The sequence below is a fragment of the Antennarius striatus genome, chromosome 8 (assembly GCF_040054535.1).
Source record: "Antennarius striatus isolate MH-2024 chromosome 8, ASM4005453v1, whole genome shotgun sequence".
In the NCBI taxonomy this organism is placed as follows: Eukaryota; Metazoa; Chordata; class Actinopteri; order Lophiiformes; family Antennariidae; genus Antennarius; species Antennarius striatus.
This window is the reverse complement of record NC_090783.1, coordinates 198,085-219,474: the sequence shown is the minus strand read 5'-3', so window position 1 is coordinate 219,474 and position 21,390 is coordinate 198,085. Positions and strand designations below refer to the sequence as shown.

Below are 21,390 nucleotides of genomic sequence, written 5' to 3'. Positions count from 1 at the left end.
AAAAAATCACAGAGACATTTTGTTTTCTTCTAACTTTTATTGTAAATAATGTAAAAGAACAGGTTCCACACCAGAACACGTGTGACACGACATTTAACGCTGGATTCAACAGACGACCCTGAACGCCACGTTTCCATCAAACACACAGTTTCCCCAGGGTGTTCTCTGGAGCTGCTTCAGAGTCAAACCAGATCAAACCGGACCGGGTTCAAAGTCAAACCGGGTCAAACCGGACCGGGTTCAGAGTCAAACCGGGTTGGGTTTGGTAGACCCTAAACCCACCCTTGAACCCGAGCCCCTGGTGGAGGACCAGAAAAAACTGGATCAATGCGACTTCTGCTTTCATCCGCATCTCTGGTGGGACAAGAACCGGTCCAGAAGGAGACCTGGACCAGGAGCTGGACCGCCTGAACAGGTGCTGAGCTGACACTCTAGAACAGGTTCTGATGTTCCAAAGGAGACAATTTTGTTTCACTGAATTTTTTGTAATTTGTTAAATGTCTAACCCCTAATCCCTAACCCTAACCCTAACCCTAACCCTAATCCTAATCCTAATCCTAATCCTCATCTTCCTTGCCTAGAACACACATCCTACTGAACGTCACTTTATTCATTTATTCTGTTTCATCGTCGTTTAAGAACTAGAACCTGGGGGGGTGGGGGGTCGTAGCACCGGACGATAAACCTGCAGCGAGTGTTTGGTCAGTTTAAAGGCATGTCCTGACAAACACACACGCTACACGGAACCGCTAAACATGAAACACACAAACCCTTCACTGTAAAAGCATCTGAACATAAAGAGAGACCCGCCACAATAAAAGCCAGGTATGCTGGCGGCGCCGGGTTAGCGATGGGCGGAGTCAGCGTTGGGCGGAGTCAGCGATGGGCGGAGTCAGCGACGGGCTGAGTCAGCGACGGGCGGAGTCAGCGACGGGCGGAGTCAGCGTCACCAGAGAAGAAGAAGCGACGGAGGACTCAGGATCACTGACATCTCCACACAAACAAGCTGCAAAGAAGAAGACAGAGGAGATGAGACACAGGCGCACATCATCTCCCAGAATCCCCAACAAGCATCAAGACGTCCTTTAAGCAGTGGAGCTGCGTCCAAGTCGGTTAGCACTGTTAGCGTAGCGTCGCTACCTGGAGGCAGCAGGAAGTGGTTGAACTGACACACGAGAAACTGCTCTGAAGTCACTGATGCAGGAGAAGCTAACATGTTAGCAATTTAGGTTATAGCTAACACGTTAGCCACTTGGGTTATAGCTAACTTTTTTGCCAGTGACAGTGGTTCTTTTTGTCAGTGGTTCTAGATGGACCTGGTCCCCTCGGTTCCGGGTGGACCCGGTCGCCCTGGCAGTGCTGGGGGGCGGGCTCACCTGCAGTCGCTGCCGCCGGCGCTGATGACGAACTTGTCGTCGCAGGAGAAGCGGATGTTGGTGACGTGCGCCGAGTGTCCGAAGTAGCGCTTGTGTTTGGCCTGTGGAGAGAGGGCGGACCAACACGTCAGGGGGTGGTGGGCGGGACCGGCCGGGTCACGTGTCACCGGTACCTACAAACTTCTCGGGGCAGGGGAAGTCAAACAGCTTGACCAGCCCGAAGTCGTCTCCCGTCACCAGGTTCAGGCCGGCGTGGGAAACACAAGCACAGTTCACGTCCGCCTTGTCCGCGTTCCGGGGCCAAACGCCCAGAACCTCGTCCCCCAGGACACTGGACACAGAACACATTCAGAACCCGCCCCCCCAGGACACTGGGTCTATCTACCCCTCTACCCCCTCTACTCCCTAGACCTTCTACCCCTAGACCTTCTACCCCTAGTCCTTCTACACCTAGTCCAGGGATTCCCAAAGTGTGGCTCGCGCACCCCCTGTGGTGCGCGAGCTGCCGCTAGGGGGCGTCTGAGTGTAACGGCAGCTGAGCACCTTGAAATACATAAATAATTAAATAAATAATTTAAACACTTTTTAATGGAGGATTAACAGTTTAAATATTTAAATTCATTCATGTAAATCATTTGTAATTTTCAATTAAAAAAAAGGTTTTGGGGAAATTTTAAATAAAAAAAAAATACCCAAAGTGCAGTTGGCTTTCTCCTAGCTACGTGCTAGCTTGTTGTGATAGCAACAACAATAATATGCCGAAATGCATAGCTGGTTGAAAACGGGCAGTCTGTCGGGGATTAAATCAGGGAGGAATGAAAGAGGACAGGATACTTTGGCCCAACTGAGAGCTGTGAGGTCTACCAGGATGAAGAAATCCAGCAGGAAACAGAGAGTGATGATGACGAGACAGGGAAACTGAAGATGAGGAGCACAGAACACAGAAAACTCACCCGGACACTTCATCGGGAGAAGGGGGTGAAGAACACAATGAGACTCGTACTCCAAAGAGAAAACATGATGTTGATCTTGGGCCTATGTTATTTTGATTCTTTGTGGCGGAGTAGCATGTTTGTTACCATTTAATAACTGTTAGTTTGTTAAATAGGCCTGTTTGTTACATAGTAATAACTGTTAGTTTGTTAAATAGGCCTATTTGTTACATAGTAATAACTGTTAGTTTGTTAAATAGGCCTATTTGTTACATAGCAGGGCTCGAACTTGCGCCCATTTTGGTCGAATATGCGCCCAAATTGTTCTCAGTGCGACTATTAAATATATTTGGGAGCACCGGTGCGACGAGGGGAAAAATCTGGAGCGCCTTTTTTTGTGAGACGGCGCTCCTGCGGTCCTGCCAGGAACCAATGAGAGCGCAGCTACGGCTGCTCTCCTGGGGGAGGGAGGAGGAACGGAGATGGACGGAGCATCTCTATCGCTCCGTCACTGCCTTGCTTTTGGGGGGGGGGGGGGTGCTCCTGAAGTCTTTGCTGGTGCTACTAACTTCTACGTATGGGAGCACCAGCGCTACCAAGAAAAAAAGTTAATTTGGAGCCCTGCATAGTAATAACTGCTGTTATCACTCATCTGTAGTCTCCTCGCTCGGCGACCATTTTGACTTAAAATATTATTATTGTCATTTTTATATTGTTACTATTATTCTCCTCATCGTGTCTAAAGTCAGAGATCATTAGGCCCATTATTGATCAATCTATTCTGTTAACAGGAGCCTATATTATTAGACTTGATACCTATATGGCTACAAAGACTACGGCCGTTCTTTTTTCTTTTTTTTTTTTCGTGTTTTGGGCATTGGGGGGCGTCAGGGGGGTAGAAGAGGGTGCGCGGACTGAAAAGTTTGGGAACCGCTGCCCTAGACCTTCTATCCCTAGACCATCTACCCCTAGTCCTTCTACCCCTAGACCATCTACCCCTAGTCCTTCTACCCCTAGACCATCTACCCCTAGTCCTTCTACCCCTAGACCTTCTACCCCTAGTCCTTCTACCCCTAGACCTTCTACCCCTAGTCCTTCTACCCCTAGACATTCTACCCCTAGACCCTAACCATTAGACTCTCTACCCTTGGACCCTCTACGGGTCTGCCCTAGAGGGTCTCGGGGTTTCTTATTCAGTTTCCCCAACAGGAAAAAGAAGAAGAAACCTCTGGAGAAACACATCTTCTCCTAGGATGAATCCATGAGGACCAAAAGCTAAAGTCCAGGCTCACCTGGTCCAGGTAGCCCAGGTGATCTTCTCACAGACAGACTGTTCCGTGACGATCTTTCCTGAGGGAACTTCATGCACCTGTCGGGTGTAGGTGCTGGTGGACACCTGGGATGGAAATCGGTTTCAGTCACATGTTTGGTTCAACAGGGAGCATCAGCTGCTGGTCCAGACTGAAAGCGGGTCCAGAGTCTCCAGACCTGCAGATGTTTGCTGTCAGCGGAGAAGTCGATCTGGAGGACGAAGCCGGGGATGTCCTTACAATACCCAATCCGGTTCAGGGACGGTCCCAGAGAAAGATCATAGAAGTCCACCGCACCTTCAATGGAGCCCACCGCCAGGAAGCGGTTGTCCGGACTGAACCTGAAACACAAATGGGTAACGACTGAAGAACTGGAACCTGAACAACGAGGTCACACAAGTTCTGAACCACGAGATCGACCCGGGACCCGAGCTGTAGACTCATACCTCCAGAACAAGGTGCACAGAGTTCAGGTCAGAAACCCAGTGAGGGTGAGACCCGCCAGCAGAACTCTATCCACCTCCAGAAAACAGAACCCACACCTCTGGAAACTTCTCCAAGCTGCCTTTGGTGGGGTTCCTGCGTCCTACCACCGTTCTGAGTCTCACCACCGTGAGGACCGGCTGAGCGTTGTCCACATGGTGGCTGCAGGAGATGCTGAGCTCTGAGTTCAGGACGGGTCTCCTTCCAGGCTCTTCGCTCTGGAGGAACCAGCAGAACCTCCTGGCTGTTCGGACAAGGACCCTGACGACGGATGTTCTCCTTTCTGCACAACCACTCAAAGCCCCCCCACTGATGTCCTACCGTAGGTCCTGGATGGCGGCGCTGCGGTCCCTCCTCTTGCCCCAGACGGTGAGGGAGTTGACCAGCAGGATGAGGAACTCTCCGTTCTCCATGCCGATGCAGACCATCTCCCCGTTGGGGCTGTAGGAGGCGCTCTTGGCAGGATGGCCCAGACTCACCTTGTTCAGGAGTTTCTGACAGGAAACAAGAGGAACCGGGGGTCAGGGGTCAGGCCACCCAGCACCTCCGGCGCCGGGCCGGCGTACCTTATCAGCCAGGTCCCAGATCCGGACGGTCCCGTCGTCGCTGGCGGAGATGAAGACGTCTTTGAACGGGTGGGTGGCCAAGCCCCAGATGCCCCCCTGGGTGTGTCCGTTGATCATGGTGTTGGAGGCGGCGTTCTTCTCCCCAACCTCAATGATCTCTCCATCTTTGGTTCCCACCAGAATCTTCCCCTGGAGGGGGAACCGGAGATGGGGGGGACAACGTTACGGTTGGTCTCTGGCCGTGGGTGGCGCGCGCCTCGGGGTGTCCCCCACCTTCCCCCTGCAGACGGACCGGACGTTCTCCACCGGCTGGCCGGTCTCCAGCTGGAACGCCCGGCAGCGCTTCATCTCCTGGTCCCACAGCTTCACCGCCCCCCCCTCTTTGGTCCTGTTAGGGAACAGGAACCCAGGTCATGTTTGGGTAACACGGCTAACGCTAGCTGTAGCTCGTGGGGTGGGGGGGTACTCACGGGCGCTCCTTGCCCCCGGTGACGATCAGGCCGTCCCTCAGGGTGGTGTACATGCTGAACACCGGCCCGCTGTGCGCCTTGGCCACCACACGCACCAGGAAGTGCTCCCGCCACACGAACACGTCGCCGTTGATGGCGCCGGTGAACGTCAGGTTGTTCTGAGGACACAGGTCGCTTCCTGTCAGAACAGTTCTTCTGAGGGGGGGTCCAAACTAGGGATGTAGAGCCTCACCGCGCCGAACGCCACCGACAGCATGGTCTGCATGCGGCCGTCCTCTACCGCGCCGACCACGCCCTTCTTGTACAGCAGCGACGCCCCCACCAGGGTCCAGAACTTGATGTGTTTGATTCCCACCGACACGAACTGGGTGTCGGAGTCAGGGCGGAACTCCACCACGAAGATCCGCTCCGAGTGCCCCCCCTGACTGGTCACCCTGGTCCCTGCAGAGGTCAGAGGTCACTGAGCCGCCCCCAGCCCCAGCTCCGCCCCCTCCCCCCCACAGCAGCAGGTACCTTCCTGCCACCTCCACACCGTGATGGTGTGCTGGGGCTCCACCCCCACCGACAGCAGCAGCTTCCCCGTGGCGCTGAAGTGGACGTAGCCCACGCCCTTGGGGTGGGGGCAGCGCAGGATGGACAGCGTCTGCTTGGTCATGGCGTCCCACACGTGGATGCACGGCGCCAGAGCTGGGGAGACCACACCCACACCACCAGGAGACCACACCCACACCACCAGGAGACCACACCCACACCACCAGGAGGTCAGGAGGCATCAAGAAACCACACCCTGATGGACCTGACAAGACCTGCAGTCCCCTCCCACCAGAGTGCCCCCCCCCCCATCAGAGGGGCCATGTCAGTTGGGACCACTGGGTAATGTGGACCCTGACCTGACCTACAACAACCCCAACATCTAATGCATATGTATCAAACTCATGGCCCGGGGGCCAAATGTGGCCCGCTTGTGTCCCACGAGAAATAAAAGGTCTAAAGTGTGTAAAAATAAATAGTTCAAAAGTTTGCTTTGACCAAAACTACATTTCCCACAATGCAGTAGTTCAGCCCATCTTAACTCTGACTAAACGTAGTGAACAAAGTTAACGTCCTAACTTGTGTCTGGTGTTATTTTTCTTTATTGATTGATAGTTTGATCCTTGATTGATGGAGTTCTGTGGGTTTAATAACCTGACAAATGAAAAGGATTTATGTTAGAACAGAGAAACAAACAAACATGTTTTTTCTGTCTAACTGTAATGTTTGGAACTAGAATCAGTCAGAAATTCAGTTATTTAACATTAAGGAGTAGTTACATTTAGTTACATTACACTGAGTTACATTTAGTTACATGTATTAGTTACATTAAGGAGTAGTTACATTTAGTTACATTACACTGAGTTACATTTAGTTACATTTATTAGTTACATTAAGGAGTAGTTACATTTAGTTACATTACACTGAGATACATTTAGTTACATTTATTAGTTACATTAAGGAGTAGTTACATTTAGTTACATTACACTGAGTTACATTTAGTTACATTTATTAGTTACATTAAGGAGTAGTTACATTTAGTTACATTACACTGAGTTACATTTAGTTACATTTATTAGTTACATTAAGGAGTAGTTACATTTAGTTACATTACACTGAGTTACATTTAGTTACATTTATTAGTTACATTAAGGAGTAGTTACATTTAGTTACATTACACTGAGTTACATTTAGTTACATTTATTAGTTACATTAAGGAGTAGTTACATTTAGTTACATTACACTGAGTTACATTTAGTTACATTTATTAGTTACATTAAGGAGTAGTTACATTTAGTTACATTACACTGAGTTACATTTAGTTACATTTATTAGTTACATTAAGGAGTAGTTACATTTAGTTACATTACACTGAGTTACATTTAGTTACATTTATTAGTTACATTAAGGAGTAGTTACATTTAGTTACATTACACTGAGTTACATTTAGTTACATTTATTAGTTACATTAAGGAGTAGTTACATTTAGTTACATTTATTAGTTACATTAAGGAGTAGTTACATTTAGTTACATTACACTGAGTTACATTTAGTTACATTTATTAGTTACATCTGGCCCTTTGAGGACAGCTGATGTGGCCCCTGGTTTAACCCCCCCCCCCCCCCCCGTTGCAACAAAACAAAGCAATAAATCAACAAGCATGAATGAAGGAACGATGGAGACATGGGGGTCCACTGGGGGGGGACTTCACAATGACACCACAGCTGAAGGTCCAGGCAGGGGGGGGTGGGGACTTCATCCACTGGCTGGAGGCGGTTCTGACCTGATCTACCTCATCTGAACCCCCATCAGTGGACAAACAGGTGGGGGAGGGGCTACCAGTGGATGGGTGGAGCTACCAGTGGTGGGGGTGGAGCTATCAGTTGTGGGGGTGGAGCTATCAGTGGTGGGGGTGGAGCTGTCAGTGGTGGGGGTGGAGCTACAGACTAGGACTAGTGGACAAGACTACAGTGACAGTGACATGAAGGCCAGCAGGAAGGCGGGTGGGTGAGGGGGCGGGGCCTTACCTGGAAGGTCGCTGATGTCACCTGGTGATGATGATGCGATGTGGAGCCGCACAGAAGAAAAGAAACATGCAATGGGCCCAAAGCAGCCAATGAGAGCAGAGATACCATGAGCTGGACCCCCGGCCACACCCCCCGACACACCGACCCCCCCGACACACGGACCCCAACCCACCAGTGCAGCTGTGCATGATGTCAGCTAACAGCTAGCATGATGCTAACAAATGTCAGAGGATTCAGTGTCTGCATCACTTTCCTTTAGCATTAGCATTAGCTCATGTTAGCCGGCCCCCCTGTGATCGCTGACTCACCGATCTGCCCCGTTGCCCCCCTGTGAGCGCTGACTCACCGATCTGCCCCGTTGCCACCACGTGGGGGAACTTGGGGTGCTGGTTGACGCTCAGACACAGGATGTCGTCGGTGTGTTCCAGGTAGAAGCTCTGGGTTCCTGCCGGGACAGGAAGTGTGATGTCATCACCGCTGAACAGGAAGTGTGATGTCATCACCGCTGAACAGGAAGTGTGATGTCATCACCGCTGAACAGGAAGTGTGATGTCATCACCGCTGAACACAGTTCAACAGACTCCTGACAACAGGCCCCCCCAGAATCCTTAGGGCCCCCTAACCTCTCCACCACGATGAGGTGACGGTTCAGGCAAACAGGGTTCAGTTCAGAATGAACCCCCCCACCGTCAGGTACCAGGACCCCCCCCCCCACCGTCAGGTACCAGGACCCCCCCCCCCCCACCGTCAGGTACCAGGACCCCCCCCCCCACCGTCAGGTACCAGGACCCCCCCCCCCCCACCGTCAGGTACCAGGACCCCCCCCCCACCGTCAGGTACCAGGACCCCCCCCCCCCCACCGTCAGGTACCAGGACCCCCCCCCCCCACCGTCAGGTACCAGGACCCCCCCCCCCACCGTCAGGTACCAGGACCCCCCCCCCACCGTCAGGTACCAGGACCCCCCCCCCCCCCACCGTCAGGTACCAGGACCCCCCCCCCCACCGTCAGGTACCAGGACCCCCCCCCCCCACCGTCAGGTACCAGGACCCCCCCCCCACCGTCAGGTACCAGGACTTCAAGGAGGCATTCATGTCAACACTCTCCCTGTAAGGACCCTCCCTGGGGGTCTGAACTAACCCTGGACCCCCCCAGACTGACCAGCAGACAGGTTCTGGACGACCGCGGCCCCCGCCGTGTGGAACACGATGTCGTTGCCGTCGTTCAGGTAGTGGAGGTTGTTCCTGCAGTCGAAGCCCCTGAAGCCGAACACGTGGTCCAGGAGCAGCTCCTAGGACACGCCCACAGGTCAGGTGACCGGGGAGGGACACGCCCACAGGTCAGGTGACCGGGGAGGGACACGCCCACAGGTCAGGTGACCGGGGAGGGACACGCCCACAGGTCAGGTGACCGGGGAGGGACACGCCCACAGGTCAGGTGACCGGGGAGGGACACGCCCACTCACCTCCACCACCTTCTTCTTCTTGGTGACGTTGCTCCTCAGCAGTTTGTCAGGGAGGGGCGTGGCTCGGCTGACGGGGGGCCTGGGGGGGGGCACAGGGGGGGTTAGGGGGCGTAAAGCAGACGAGCTGCGTCACACACATGTCCTCCCCCAGGGAGGAGCCGGGTACCTGTCCTCTGGCGGGGGCTCCCGGTGCTGCTGGGGGGGGCGTGTCCCCATCATGCTCCTGATGCTGGCGGAGCAGATCTTGGTGACGTAGTCCACCGTCTTCTCCCGCGCCACGTCGCTGTCGTACCCTGAAACACAGCCACGCCTGCTTTGTGGCCACGCCCTTCCTTGACCCCGCCCCCCCTGCCCAGACCCTTTCAGAATAAGAGCGGCGTTACCTCCGTCCTCCTCCGTGTCGTCGTCCGACTCCTCGCTGTCCAGCGTCCTGCTCTCCTTGTGTCCCATTGGCTCTCTGCTCCAGATCATCAGCGCCGTGTCGGCCCCGCCCACCGTCAGCAGCGCCGCGTCGTCATTGGTCCAGCGCACGTTCGTCACGTTGGTGCTGTGGCCCATGTAGCGCTTAAACTTAGCAAAACAGCCCTGGGGGGGATGAGAGGACGTGACCCCATTATCACCCCCATGGTCAGTTACCCCCCCCCGGGTCAGTTATTACGCCCAGGGTCAATTATCACTAAATGATGACATCATTCTGATGACATCATGGTGCTGATGACATCATCATCTTGCTGATGACATCATCATACTGATGACATCACGCCGGCGCCCCCACCCTGCTGGGGAAGCTGAACAGCTTGAGGAAGCCGAAGTCGTCCCCGGTGGCGAGCAGCTGGCGGTCGCCGCTCAGGGAGGCGGAGTTGACCAGGCCGAGCCCCGCCCAGATCCCCTCGCAGGCAGGGCCCAGAACCGACGTCCAGCTGGCCCAGTCCAGCTTGTTCAACTGAAACACACAAGCAGGCGTGAGTGGGCGGAGCCAACGCGGCCGCGGGGGGCGGCGGCCTGTGGACACACCTCCGACACGCTGATGCTCTGCTGGCGTCCGCGCGGCGCCTCGAAGAACAGCTGCTGCTTGGCGCCGGTGTTCACCTGCAGCAGCTTCCCTGTTAGCACAGCACACGCTAACACACAAGCTAACACGCTAACCATATGCAGAACCCAACGCTAACATGCTAACAGTTAGCACAAACGACTCATGCAGCAAACACTTCAATGATTAACGCTGCACCAAAGCCAGCAGCTAGCTGCTAGCTGCTAGCAGCTAGCGTCACCTCTGGTGTCCCAGTCCAGGTGCGTCAGGTAGCCGCCGGCGCCCTTGCAGATGCCGACTCTCTTGCTAGTCAGCACGTTGTAGATGTCCACAAAGGAATCATGGGACGCCACGGCCAGGTACTTCCCCGCACCTGGAGGGGCATCACAGCCGCCGTCAGCCTCCGGCCAATCGGGCGAGGCCGTGCCGGCGCCCCCGGGCGGAGCGTACCTGGGGAGAAGCGGATGTCGGCGATGAGCTGGCGGCGGTGGTGGAAGGTCAGCATGTCCTCCAGCGTGTCGGCGTTCACCACCAGGAAGCTGCCGTCGTTCAGGCCCACCGCCAGCGCCTTGCCGTCGGGGGAGAAGGCGCAGCACCGCCCACCTGGAGGGGACACGCCCACACACGTTACTCCAGGGGCGGGGCTCCAGGTGCGGCGGCGTCTCACCTTTCTTCAGCTTGCGGACGGCGACCATGCGGTGATTGGTGGACAGCTCCCACAGGCGCAGAGACCGGTCGTCGCTGACGGTGGCGCAGACAGGAAGTAGCGGGTGGGCCGCCAGCCCCCACACCTCCCCCTCCATGTGGCCCTGAACACATCACACACCCGTCAGCACCGGGGCCACGCCCGCGGGGGCCGCACCTGAAGGCGCCGCACCTGGACCAGCAGCGTCATGGGGCCGCTCTTGTCGATCTCCAGCACCTCCCCGTTCCGGGTGCCCAGCAGGACGCGGCCGTGGCCCAGCGTGAGGGCCCTGATGGACGGGTTGTCCTCCAGCAGCAGCCCTGGGGACACGCCCACCGTTAGCACCGTGCTAATCCTCTAGCTGGGCCGGGGGGCGTCTGTCAGCTGATCGGGACCGACCTTTAGAGGTGGGCGAGAGGGCGGCGCGCTTCACGGCGTACGTCTTCAGGCAGCGCTCGAACATGTCGTCCCACAGCGCCACCACGCCGTCCTTCCCCCCCGACACGAAGCCCTGCCCACAAACAACAACAAACAAACAAACACACACAATGGTCGCCACGGAGCCACTGCACCCTCTATGACATCACCAGGGTGTGACATCCTCAACAGCTGTTAGCTGTTAGGTGTTGATGCTAATACAGGTACAGGCGCAGGAACGCTAGTGCAGGCGCACAGGTGCATGTATACAGGTGCAGGTACACAGAAGTGGGTACACAGGCGCAGGTACACAGATGCAGGTACATGGTAGCTGGCACACAGGTGCAGGTACATAGGCACAGATACACAGGAGCGGGTACACAGGTGCCAGTACAGGTACACTGGTGCGGGTACGGAGGGGCAGATACACAGGTTTAGGTACGCAGGTGCAGGTACACAGGTGTGGTACATGGTGTGGTACACAGGTACCGTACACAGGCGCAGCCCCAGGCGTACCTTGTCCAGGGAGCACATGGCGAACACGGGGCCGTCGTGGGCCTTGAGGGTCTTGATGAGGGCGGTGTCCTTCCAGATGTAGATGTCCCCGTTCGCGGCGCCGCTGAACGCCAGGTCCTCAGACCGACCGTAACACGCCGACATCATCGTCTCCTGCTTCCCCAGGTTCCCGAAGATCCCCCGCCTGAACGTCAGACCACCACCTGGGGGGGCGGGGAAAGACCTGTTAGAACCCCCATCAGAGCACCTGAGCAACATGTGACATCACTGTGTCAACGGTAGCTATGGAAACAGTAGCAGCATGAATGCTTACAGAAAGCTAACAGCTACATGTATGGATGCAAAGGAAATAAATTATCTCAGGCTAACATGCTAACATTAGCTAACCACTATGGTTCTCTGGTTCTGCAGGTGTAACGTTCTGCACCTGTGCGTACAGGTGTGAGGTTCTGCACCTGTGCCTACATGTGTTTTATTCTGCACCTGTGCCTACAGGTGTGAGGTGCTGCACCTGTGCCTACATGTGTTTTGTTCTGCACCTGTGCCTACAGGTGTGAGGCACTGCACCTGTGCATACAGGTGTGAGGTTCTGCACCTGTGCATACAGGTGTGAGGCACTGCACCTGTGCCTACATGTGTTTTGTTCTGCACCCGTGCGTACAGGTGTGAGGTTCTGCACCTGTGCCTACATGTGTTTTGTTCTGCACCTGTGCCTACAGGTGTGAGGCACTGCACCTGTGCCTTAATGTGTTTTGTTCTGCACCCGTGCGTACAGGTGTGAGGTTCTGCACCTGTGCATACAGGTGTGAGGCACTGCACCTATGCCTACAGGTGTGAGGTTCTGCACCTGTGCCTACATGTGTTTTGTTCTGCACCTGTGCCTACAGGGGTGAGGCACTGCACCTGTGCCTACCTGAGTGCTGCCAAAACTTGATGTGCTTGATGCCGACGGTCACCAGCTTGTCCGTCCTGAACGGGTTACTCTTCACCACGAAGATCTTGTCCTTGTGACCCCTGCAGGACAGAACACGGAAGGAGCACTTCACTCTGATTGGTGGCATGAGGCACAGGTGACAGGTGTGTTTACCTGGCCTTGGCCAGACGCTCTCCTTTCCTCCAGTCCCAGATGGTGATGGAGTGGAACTCATCGATTCCCACAGAAATCAAACTCTTCCCATCGGCTGAGAGACGGTCAGGTTCATCGGCCACGGGGTGCGGGAGCAATAAGAGAGAACGGGTCAGCAAAAAGGTCAGGGGTCAGGGTTGGGTTAGGGTCAGTGGTTAGGAATCAGGGGTTAGGGCTAGGGGTCAGGGGTTAGGGCTAGGGGTCAGAGGTTAGGGGTTAGGGCTAGGGGTCAGCTAGGGGTCAGGGGTTATTAACGGTACCCGTGAACTCCAGGGCACACACCCCCCTGCTGTGGTGACCCTTCAGCAGCGACAGACACTTCAGGGTGGAGATGTCCCAGACGTGAATGGCCGGGTCTCTGCCCACCTGACCACACAGACAGCCAATCAGAAACACTCCGACAGCGGGTGCCGACGACAGGCCCCGCCCTGACCGGCCCCCACCTGTGCCGAGGCCACGTAGTCCTTGAGGGGGTGTACGGTGAGGCTGAGGATGTCGTCGTCGTGGCCCAGGTAGAACTTCTGGCTGTGCTGCAGCCGGTTGTAGACGATGGCGACGGCGGCGACGTGGTACACCACCTCACCTGTCTGACTGTAGAACAGGTTGTTCCTGCAGTCGAAGCCCCGGTACCTGAGGGGGGGCGGGGTTACAGGTGTGATCAGGTGCAAATCAGGCTAGAAAACACCTGGAGAACTCCTGATGCTGCTGAACAACCAGACACCAGCTTCACCTGTGTCTAGTTCAGTGTCACCTGTGTCTAGTTGTTTCACCTGTGTTTAGTTTGTTACACCTGTGTCTCGTTTAGTTTCACCTGTGTCTAGTTTAGTTTCACCTGTGTCTAGTTCAGCGTCACCTATGTCTAGTTTGTTACACCTGTGTCTCGTTTGTTACACCTGTGTCTCGTTTAGTTTCACCTGTGTCTAGTTTAGTTTCACCTGTGTCTAGTTTAGTTTCACCTGTGTCTAGTTTGTTACACCTGTGTCTAGTTTGTTACACCTGTGTCTCGTTTCGTTTCACCAGTGTCTAATTTAGTTTCACCTGTGTCTAGTTTGTTACACCTGTGTCTCGTTTAGTTTCACCTGTGTCTAGTTTAGTTTCACCTGTGTCTAGTTCAGCTTCACCTGTGTCTAGTTCAGCTTCACCTGTGTCTAGTTCAGTTTCACCTGTGTCTCGTTTCGTTTCACCAGTGTCTAATTTAGTTTCACAAGTGTCTAGTTTGTTACACCTGTGTCTCGTTTAGTTTCACCTGTGTCTAGTTCAGTTTCACCTGTGTCTAGTTTAGTTACACCTGTGTCTAGTTTAGTTACACCTGTGTCTAGTTCAGTTTCACCTGTGTCTAGTTTAGTTACACCTGTGTCTAGTTCAGATTCACCTGTGTCTAGTTTAGTTACACCTGTGTCTAGTTCAGTTTCACCTGTGTCTAGTTTAGTTACACCTGTGTCTACTTCAGTTTCACCTGTGTCTAGTTCAGTTTCACCTGTGTCTAGTTTAGTTACACCTGTGTCTAGTTCAGTTTCACCTGTGTCTAGTTTAGTTACACCTGTGTCTAGTTTAGTTACACCTGTGTCTAGTTTAGTTACACCTGTGTCGTGGTGCTAGCCTCACAAGCATTGTAAGGATTAATCCTTTAGCATTTAGCATCACTAGCCTAATCTTTGTTTTAAAAACAAAAACAGTATTGAAATCTTGCTAACTAAAAGATAGCATAAAGGTTAGCATTAGCATTCAAAGAAATAACATTAAAAAGTAACATCAGCATCAAAAGAATTTATATTTTGATGTTGGCATTGACGCATCATTAGCATGTTAGCACTCTGCTAGCTCGCGGTGACGGTTACCCGTGTACGAACTGAAGACGAAGCCCCTCCTCCGGAGCCTTCTGTCGCTTCAAGGAGCCAATCAGCTTCTTCCTCAGCTGTGGTAGGTCCTCCTTGTAGACCTGCGGACAGAACCAGGGGAGTCCAACCGGCGGCTCATTTCAGCCAATCACCAGTGTCTCTCGTGGTCACCTGACGTTCGTAGCTGGTCTGCGCTTCCTGTTCGATGTCCGAGTCGAGTTCTGGGACGTCCGACACGTCCGAGTCCGACTCGCCGCTGTTGGAGTCGGCGTAGCCCTCTGGGGGGGCAACAGACAGGTGAGGGTTAGTGCCCGGGGGCCACATGGGGCCTGGGGGCCACATGGGGCCAAAGGCCCCTCCGTTGGTACTGGACCAGGGGAATGTTGCGTTACCTTGGAGGAGGGGCTCCAGGACGCCGTCCATGACCCCCTCGGGGAGGAAGCGCCACTGGAACAGGGCGTGGTCGGCCCCCCCGGTGCTGAGCACCCACTGCAGGTCGCTGGACCAGCGGACGTTGGTCACGTGGGCCGAGTGGCCGATGTACTTCTTGAACTTGGCTCCTGTTGGAGGAGCAGAACGGTCAGCTGGACCAATCAGAAGAGTCACAACCAGAAGCCCCTCCCAGCGGGCGGGGCCACACCCACCTCTCTTGAGGCAGGGGAACCTGAAGAGCTTGACGAGGCCATGGTCGTCCCCGGTAACCAGCACGGCGCTGCTGTAGTTGGCATCTACCGAGTTGACGGGGGTCAGGCTGGAGTACTTGGGGCAGATGCCGCTCACCTCGGCCCCCAGGACCCCCGTCCAGGTCACCCAGTGGGTCCCCTTGGCCTCCTCCCTAGGGACCAGCTTCCCTGCTGGAGGACACATGAGGAGGGCCGGTCAGGGGGGGCTCCTGGAGGACTCCGGAGCCCCGGGGGGGGCTAATGGAGCAGCACCTGGCATCCTGTAGACCAGCTGCTCGCCGGCGCCGTCGTTGGTCTGCAGGAAGCGACCGTCCACCGACCAATCCAGGTGTGTGATGAAGGACTGGGACCGCCCACACTCGCCCACCTTCTTGTAGCGCTGGGCGACGGCGTAGACGTCCACCAGCCCATCGTTAGAGCCCACCGCCAGGAGGCCCCCGTCAGGGGAGAACTTCAGCTCGTGCACCACCTCCTTCCTGTCCTTGATGTGGACCACCTCCGTCATGTCCCTGGAGACACGCCCACGTCAGCCGAGTCACAGCGCCAACAGAGTCAGAGCCCCAACAGAGTCAGAGCGTCAGCGGAGTCAGAGCGTCAGCGGAGTCAGAGTGTCAGCGGAGTCAGAGCATTAACAGAGTCAGAGCATTAACAGAGTCAGAGCATTAACAGAGTCAGAGCATTAACAGAGTCAGAGCATTAACAGAGTCAGAGCATTAACGGAGTCACAGCGCCAACAGAGTAACAGCGCCAACAGAGTCAGAGCATTAACAGAGTCAGAGCATTAACAGAGTCAGAGCATTAACGGAGTCACAGCTCCAACGGAGTCAGAGCGTCAACGGAGTCAGAGCGCCAACGGAGTCAGAGCGTCAGCGGAGTCAGAGCTTCAGCGGAGTCAGAGCATTAACAGAGTCAGAGCATTAACGGAGTCACAGCGCCAACAGAGTCACAGCGCCAACAGAGTCAGAGCATTAACAGAGTCAGAGCATTAACAGAGTCAGAGCATTAACGGAGTCACAGCTCCAACGGAGTCAGAGCGTCAACGGAGTCAGAGCGTCAGCGGAGTCAGAGCGTCAGCGGAGTCAGAGCGTCAGCGGAGTCAGAGCATTAACAGAGTCAGAGCATTAACAGAGTCAGAGCATTAACAGAGTCAGAGTGCCAACGGAGTCACAGCGCCAACAGAGTCAGAGCATTAACAGAGTCACAGCGCCAACGGAGTCACAGCGCCAACAGAGTCAGGGCATTAACAGAGTCAAACGCCAACGGAGTCAGCGCGTCAACGGAGTCAGAGCGTCAACGTAGTCAGAGCGCCAACAGAGTCAGAGCGTCAACGGAGTCAGAGCATTAAAAGAGTCAGAGCGCCAACAGAGTCAGAGCGTCAGCGGAGTCAGAGCGTCAGCGGAGTCAGAGCATTAACAGAGTCAGAGCATTAACAGAGTCAGAGCATTAACGGAGTCACAGCGCCAACAGAGTCAGAGCATTAACAGAGTCAGAGTGCCAACGGAGTCACAGCGCCAACAGAGTCAGAGCATTAACAGAGTCAGAGCGCCAACGGAGTCATAGCGCCAACAGAGTCAGGGCATTAACAGAGTCAAACGCCAACGGAGTCAGCGCGTCAACGGAGTCAGAGCGTCAACGTAGTCAGAGCGCCAACAGAGTCAGAGCGTCAACGGAGTCAGAGCATTAAAAGAGTCAGAGCGCCAATGGAGTCAGAGTGCCAACGGAGTCAGAGCGTCAACAGAGTCAGAGCATTAACAGAGTCAGAGCATTAACAGAGTCAGAGCGCCAACGGAGTCAGAGCGTCAACAGAGTCAGAGCATTAACAGAGTCAGAGCGTCAACAGAGTCAGAGCATTAACGGAGTCAGAGCATTAACAGAGTCAGAGCGTCAACAGAGTCAGAGCATTAACGGAGTCAGAGCATTAACAGAGTCAGAGCGTCAACAGAGTCAGAGCGCCAACAGAGTCAGAGCATCAACAGAGTCAGAGCGTCAGCGGAGTCCTAGAGCCACAGGAATCGGAGGAGTCAGAGCTGCTGATGGTCACCTGACTCTCAGCACGGTGAAGGAGCCGTCCTTCATGCCCAGCGCCAGCTGGGAGCCGTCGTGGTTGAAGGCGACGCTGCGGACCGCCTCCTCCATGTTGCAGCGCGCCAGCAGGGTGTGGTCAGGGAGGCTCCAGAGCCTGAGGACAGAGAGCCGTCATGACCGGCCCCCCGGGGGTCCACGCCCCCCCCATACGCACCTGACAGAGCGGTCGTCGCTCCCGGTGACGGCCACCGGCTGCTTGGGGTGCAGGGCGAGCGCCCACAGCTCGCCCTCGCTGTGGCCCTGCATCAGGAGGAGGGGCTTGTCGCGGTCTCTCACCATCACCTCGAAGATCTCGCTGTCCTGCGTCCCCGCCAGCACGCGGTCCCCCCTCCAGCACACGCTGCGCACCGACAGCCCTGCAACGCCAGCTCAGGTGAGGACGGGCGCCGGCCGGGGGCCGGCCGGGGGCCGGCTGGGGGCCGGCGGCACCAGAGGTGGGCGTGTACCTTTGTAGCCGTGCTCAGCCTCCCTCAGGTCGATCCTGGTGATGGGCTTGAAGCCGGCGTCCCACAGGCGCACGCAGCCGTCACGCCCCCCAGTGGCGAAGCCCTCGTCGCCGGCGTGCATGCTGAAGATCCCCGCCTGAAAGACCCCACGTCAGTCCGCACCTGAACCCGAGCCCACCTGCGGATTCACCTGTGGACCCTGGGGGGGTCGGGACTCACCCCGTGCGCCGCCTGGACGGTGCGCACCAGCGTGACCCCCCTCCACACGTACACGTCCCCGTTCAGCGCGCCAGCGTACGTCAGCTCGTCTTTGGCGGCGGCGACGCACAGAATGGTCTGCAGGTCGCCCGTCTTCCCGAACACGCCCCTCTTGGGCGTCAGGGCGTTCCCACACAGAGTCCAGAACTAGAGCGGGACCACAGGACCAATCAGAGGCTGCACCAGCCAGCCAGGCCCGCCCTGGCCCCGCCCCCTGACCTCTCACCTTGATGTGTTTGACGCCACAGCTCACCAGCCGGCTGGACTGGACCGGGTCCCAGACCACGTCGAAGATCTGCAAAACAAACGCACCTTCACCGGGGGCCACCGGGGGGCCGGAGACACCGGCGCACCTGAGCACACCAGACAGCACCGCCCTACCCTGTCCGAGTGTCCCGTCGCCGTGGCGAGGACACGCCCCCTCCTCCAGTCCCACACACACAGCTGGTTCTTGGCGTCGAGCCCGACCGACACCAGGCGCTGTCGGCAAAAACCACACAGGTGAGAGACGCAGGTGAGGGGAGGGGCCAGCAGCTGGTGGGCGTGGCTTCACCTGTCCGTCAGAGTCGAAGGCCAGGCACGCCACGCCGTGGGTGTGGCCGTCCCTCAGGATGGAGACGGTCTGCATGGCGTAGGTGTCCCACACGCACACGTATGGCTCCGCCCCCACCTGGCCTGTCGCCACCAGCACTTTGTCCGGGTGCAGCGCCAGGCTGGGATTGGTCGAGACAGAGGTCAGAGGTCCACAGCAAAGCATGATGGGAAACCGCATAGCACTCACACACAGATGCAGTTTTATTAATCCTTAGCTAATGCTAAGCTAAGCTACACTAGCAAGCCTCACCTGATGATGTCATCGTTGTGCCCCAGGTAGAACTTCTGGGTGTGGTCTCGGGTGTTGTAGACCACGCCCACCCCGGCCACGAAGTACACCAGCTCCTTGCCGGCGGTGTAGAACAGGTTGTTGCGGCACTGGTGTCCGCGGTAACCGTGGATCCACTCCAGCCTCAGCTGGCAGCGCGGCGCCGTCTTGTCCGACATGTCAGTGCAGGACAGCGGCTCCAGAGCGAGACAGCGGCGTGCCCACGCAGCGCCACCCCGGCTAGCGTCTGCTAGCGACCGGCTCTCCTGCGCAAACACCAGCCGTCGGGTCCAGAGTGTCGTCCGCCTCTGTTGCCAATGGTACGAACTCTAACTCCCAGAATTCTTAGCTGTAGCTAACAACCGACTCCACAGAAGAGTCACAGTGAGACAGCGGCGCGTCATCGATGAAGCACCACTGCCAAAGGTCAAAGGTCATTTATTCACCACTGGCTTCTGAAGGTTGACCTGAAGGCTACATGCTAACTAGCAAGTTAGCTAGCAGCAGAGCGCTACAAGTTAGCTAGCAGCAATGCTACAGGCTGGCTAGCAGCAATGCTACAGGTTAGCTAGCAGTGCAGCGCTACAGGTTAGATAGCAGCAATGCTATTGTTACTAGCAGTGCAGCGCTACAGGTTAGCTAGCAGCAATGCCACAGGTTAGCTAGCAGCAATGCTACTGTTAGCTAGTAGTGCAGCGCTACAGGTTAGCTAGCAGCAATGCTACAGGTTAGCTAGCAGCAATGCTACTGTTAGCTAGCAGTGCAGCGCTACAGGTTAGCTAGCGGCAATGCTACAGGTTAGCTAGCAGCAATGCTACAGGTTAGCTAGCAGCAATGCTACAGGTTAGCTAGCTGTACAGCGCTACAGGTTAGCTACCAGCAATGCTACTGTTAGCTAGCAGCAATGCTACAGGTTAGCTAGCTGTGCAGCGCTACAGGTTAGCTACCAGCAATGCTACTGTTAGCTAGCAGTGCAGCGCTACAGGTTAGCTACCGGCAATGCTAAAGGTTAGCTAGCAGCAATGCTACAGGTTAGCTAGCAGCAATGCTACAAGTTAGCTAGCAGCAATGCTACAGGTTAGCTAGCAGCAATGCTACAGGTTAGCTAGCTGTGCAGCGCTACAGGTTAGCTAGCAGCAATGCTACTGTTAGCTAGCAGTGCAGCGCTACAGGTTAGCTACCGGCAATGCTAAAGGTTAGCTAGCAGCAATGCTACAGGTTAGCTAGCAGCAATGCTACAAGTTAGCTAGCAGCAATGCTACATCAAAAACCGGTTGTGATCCTCAGGAACCAATCAGAGGCCGAGGATCTCCGACAGGAAGTACGTCATCAGACGCTAATTAACGGTTTTCCCGGTGATGGGAGCGGTGATCGGTTCCGTCTGGTTCCGTTAACGGACCGATCCTGGAGGCTGTTCCCACCGGAGCCGGAACATTCCCGGGATTCGGACCGGGATGCTGGTTCTGGTCCTCAGCCGGTCACCGGAGCCGGTGATCGGTAGAACGCCTCAAACCGTTAACGGAGCGGATGAACGGGCAGTCCCGTGTCGGTACCGGGAGAAGGATCCGTTAAATCACGGGTTTTAAAGCCGGTGCGGCCCCAATCCCTCCAATCCGGTGGATTAACGCACCGATTTGTGACGGGACCGCTCCGGCCGGGACGCGCTCACCGGCTCGGCCCGGAGCCGCAGGCCGGGGAAGAGCAACCGAACCCGGCAGGGACCCGCAGCGAGGCCCGGTACCGGCGAGCCGCGAACGTACGAGAGATGGAGGAAAAAAGGGGAAATTAACGGAGATGAGCGATGAGTGACAGCGTGAAGACACCGGCAGCACCCCGACCACCTCCGGTTGGCTTTCACAATAAAATACAGGCTGACGCGTTGGTTGTTTATTAAACAATGATGATGGATGAGATTGATCTGGACAAACGCGGTTGACTGAAAGGTAAACATGTCGTCGCCCCCCCCCCACGTCATTAATTAAAACTTCCTTCTATTCTTTAAACAAACCACCGTAGCGACGTGCTTTTATTTTGAAGTCCGCTCCGGCAGCTTCCGGTTTCCCTCGCGCTCACCCACCGCAGCTTCTCGTCTCGGTCAACGCCTCCGGTCCTGTGTAGAGCCGAGACCACCGCGGTGCATGATGGGAAATCTTATTTTCAGCCGTCATCCAATCAGGTGAGATCAGGACCTGGACCAGGATCAGGATCAGGACCTGGATCAGGATCAGGATCAGGATCAGGATCAGGATCAGGATCAGGACCTGGACCAGGTACAGGATCAGGAC

The 21,390-nt window shown here is 55.6% G+C and overlaps 1 protein-coding gene across 4 annotated transcripts; it reads right to left on the bottom strand.

The window, feature by feature from the left end:
* Positions 1 to 32: 32 nt before the first annotated feature.
* eml6 (EMAP like 6) lies at positions 33 to 20,934 on the bottom strand. Of its 4 annotated transcripts, none has more exons than XM_068321617.1 (42): positions 19,088 to 20,934; positions 18,797 to 18,956; positions 18,625 to 18,723; positions 18,470 to 18,538; positions 18,205 to 18,390; positions 17,986 to 18,121; positions 17,694 to 17,895; positions 17,496 to 17,633; positions 15,707 to 15,963; positions 15,416 to 15,625; positions 15,164 to 15,331; positions 14,943 to 15,049; positions 14,772 to 14,872; positions 13,377 to 13,563; positions 13,194 to 13,299; positions 12,895 to 12,988; positions 12,721 to 12,821; positions 11,808 to 12,010; positions 11,274 to 11,385; positions 11,067 to 11,194; positions 10,857 to 10,998; positions 10,640 to 10,792; positions 10,431 to 10,562; positions 10,174 to 10,262; positions 9,935 to 10,102; positions 9,543 to 9,744; positions 9,326 to 9,452; positions 9,160 to 9,238; positions 8,856 to 8,985; positions 8,043 to 8,141; positions 7,697 to 7,717; positions 5,651 to 5,824; positions 5,370 to 5,578; positions 5,138 to 5,295; positions 4,941 to 5,055; positions 4,668 to 4,856; positions 4,423 to 4,595; positions 3,797 to 3,959; positions 3,601 to 3,704; positions 1,550 to 1,707; positions 1,377 to 1,477; positions 33 to 1,006 (listed from the first exon to the last, which is right to left on the bottom strand). In XM_068321617.1, the coding sequence occupies exons 1-42, from the start codon at positions 19,282 to 19,284 to the stop codon at positions 947 to 949; spliced, it is 5,907 nt and encodes a 1,968-aa protein (XP_068177718.1). In that variant the 5' UTR covers positions 19,285 to 20,934; the 3' UTR covers positions 33 to 946. The 4 variants fall into 4 exon arrangements, with proteins under 4 accessions (XP_068177718.1, XP_068177720.1, XP_068177719.1 ...); XM_068321619.1 differs by having other exon boundaries at positions 1,554 to 1,707; positions 19,088 to 20,933; XM_068321618.1 differs by lacking the exon at positions 7,697 to 7,717.
* Between the last annotated feature and the right edge of the window lie 456 nt (positions 20,935 to 21,390).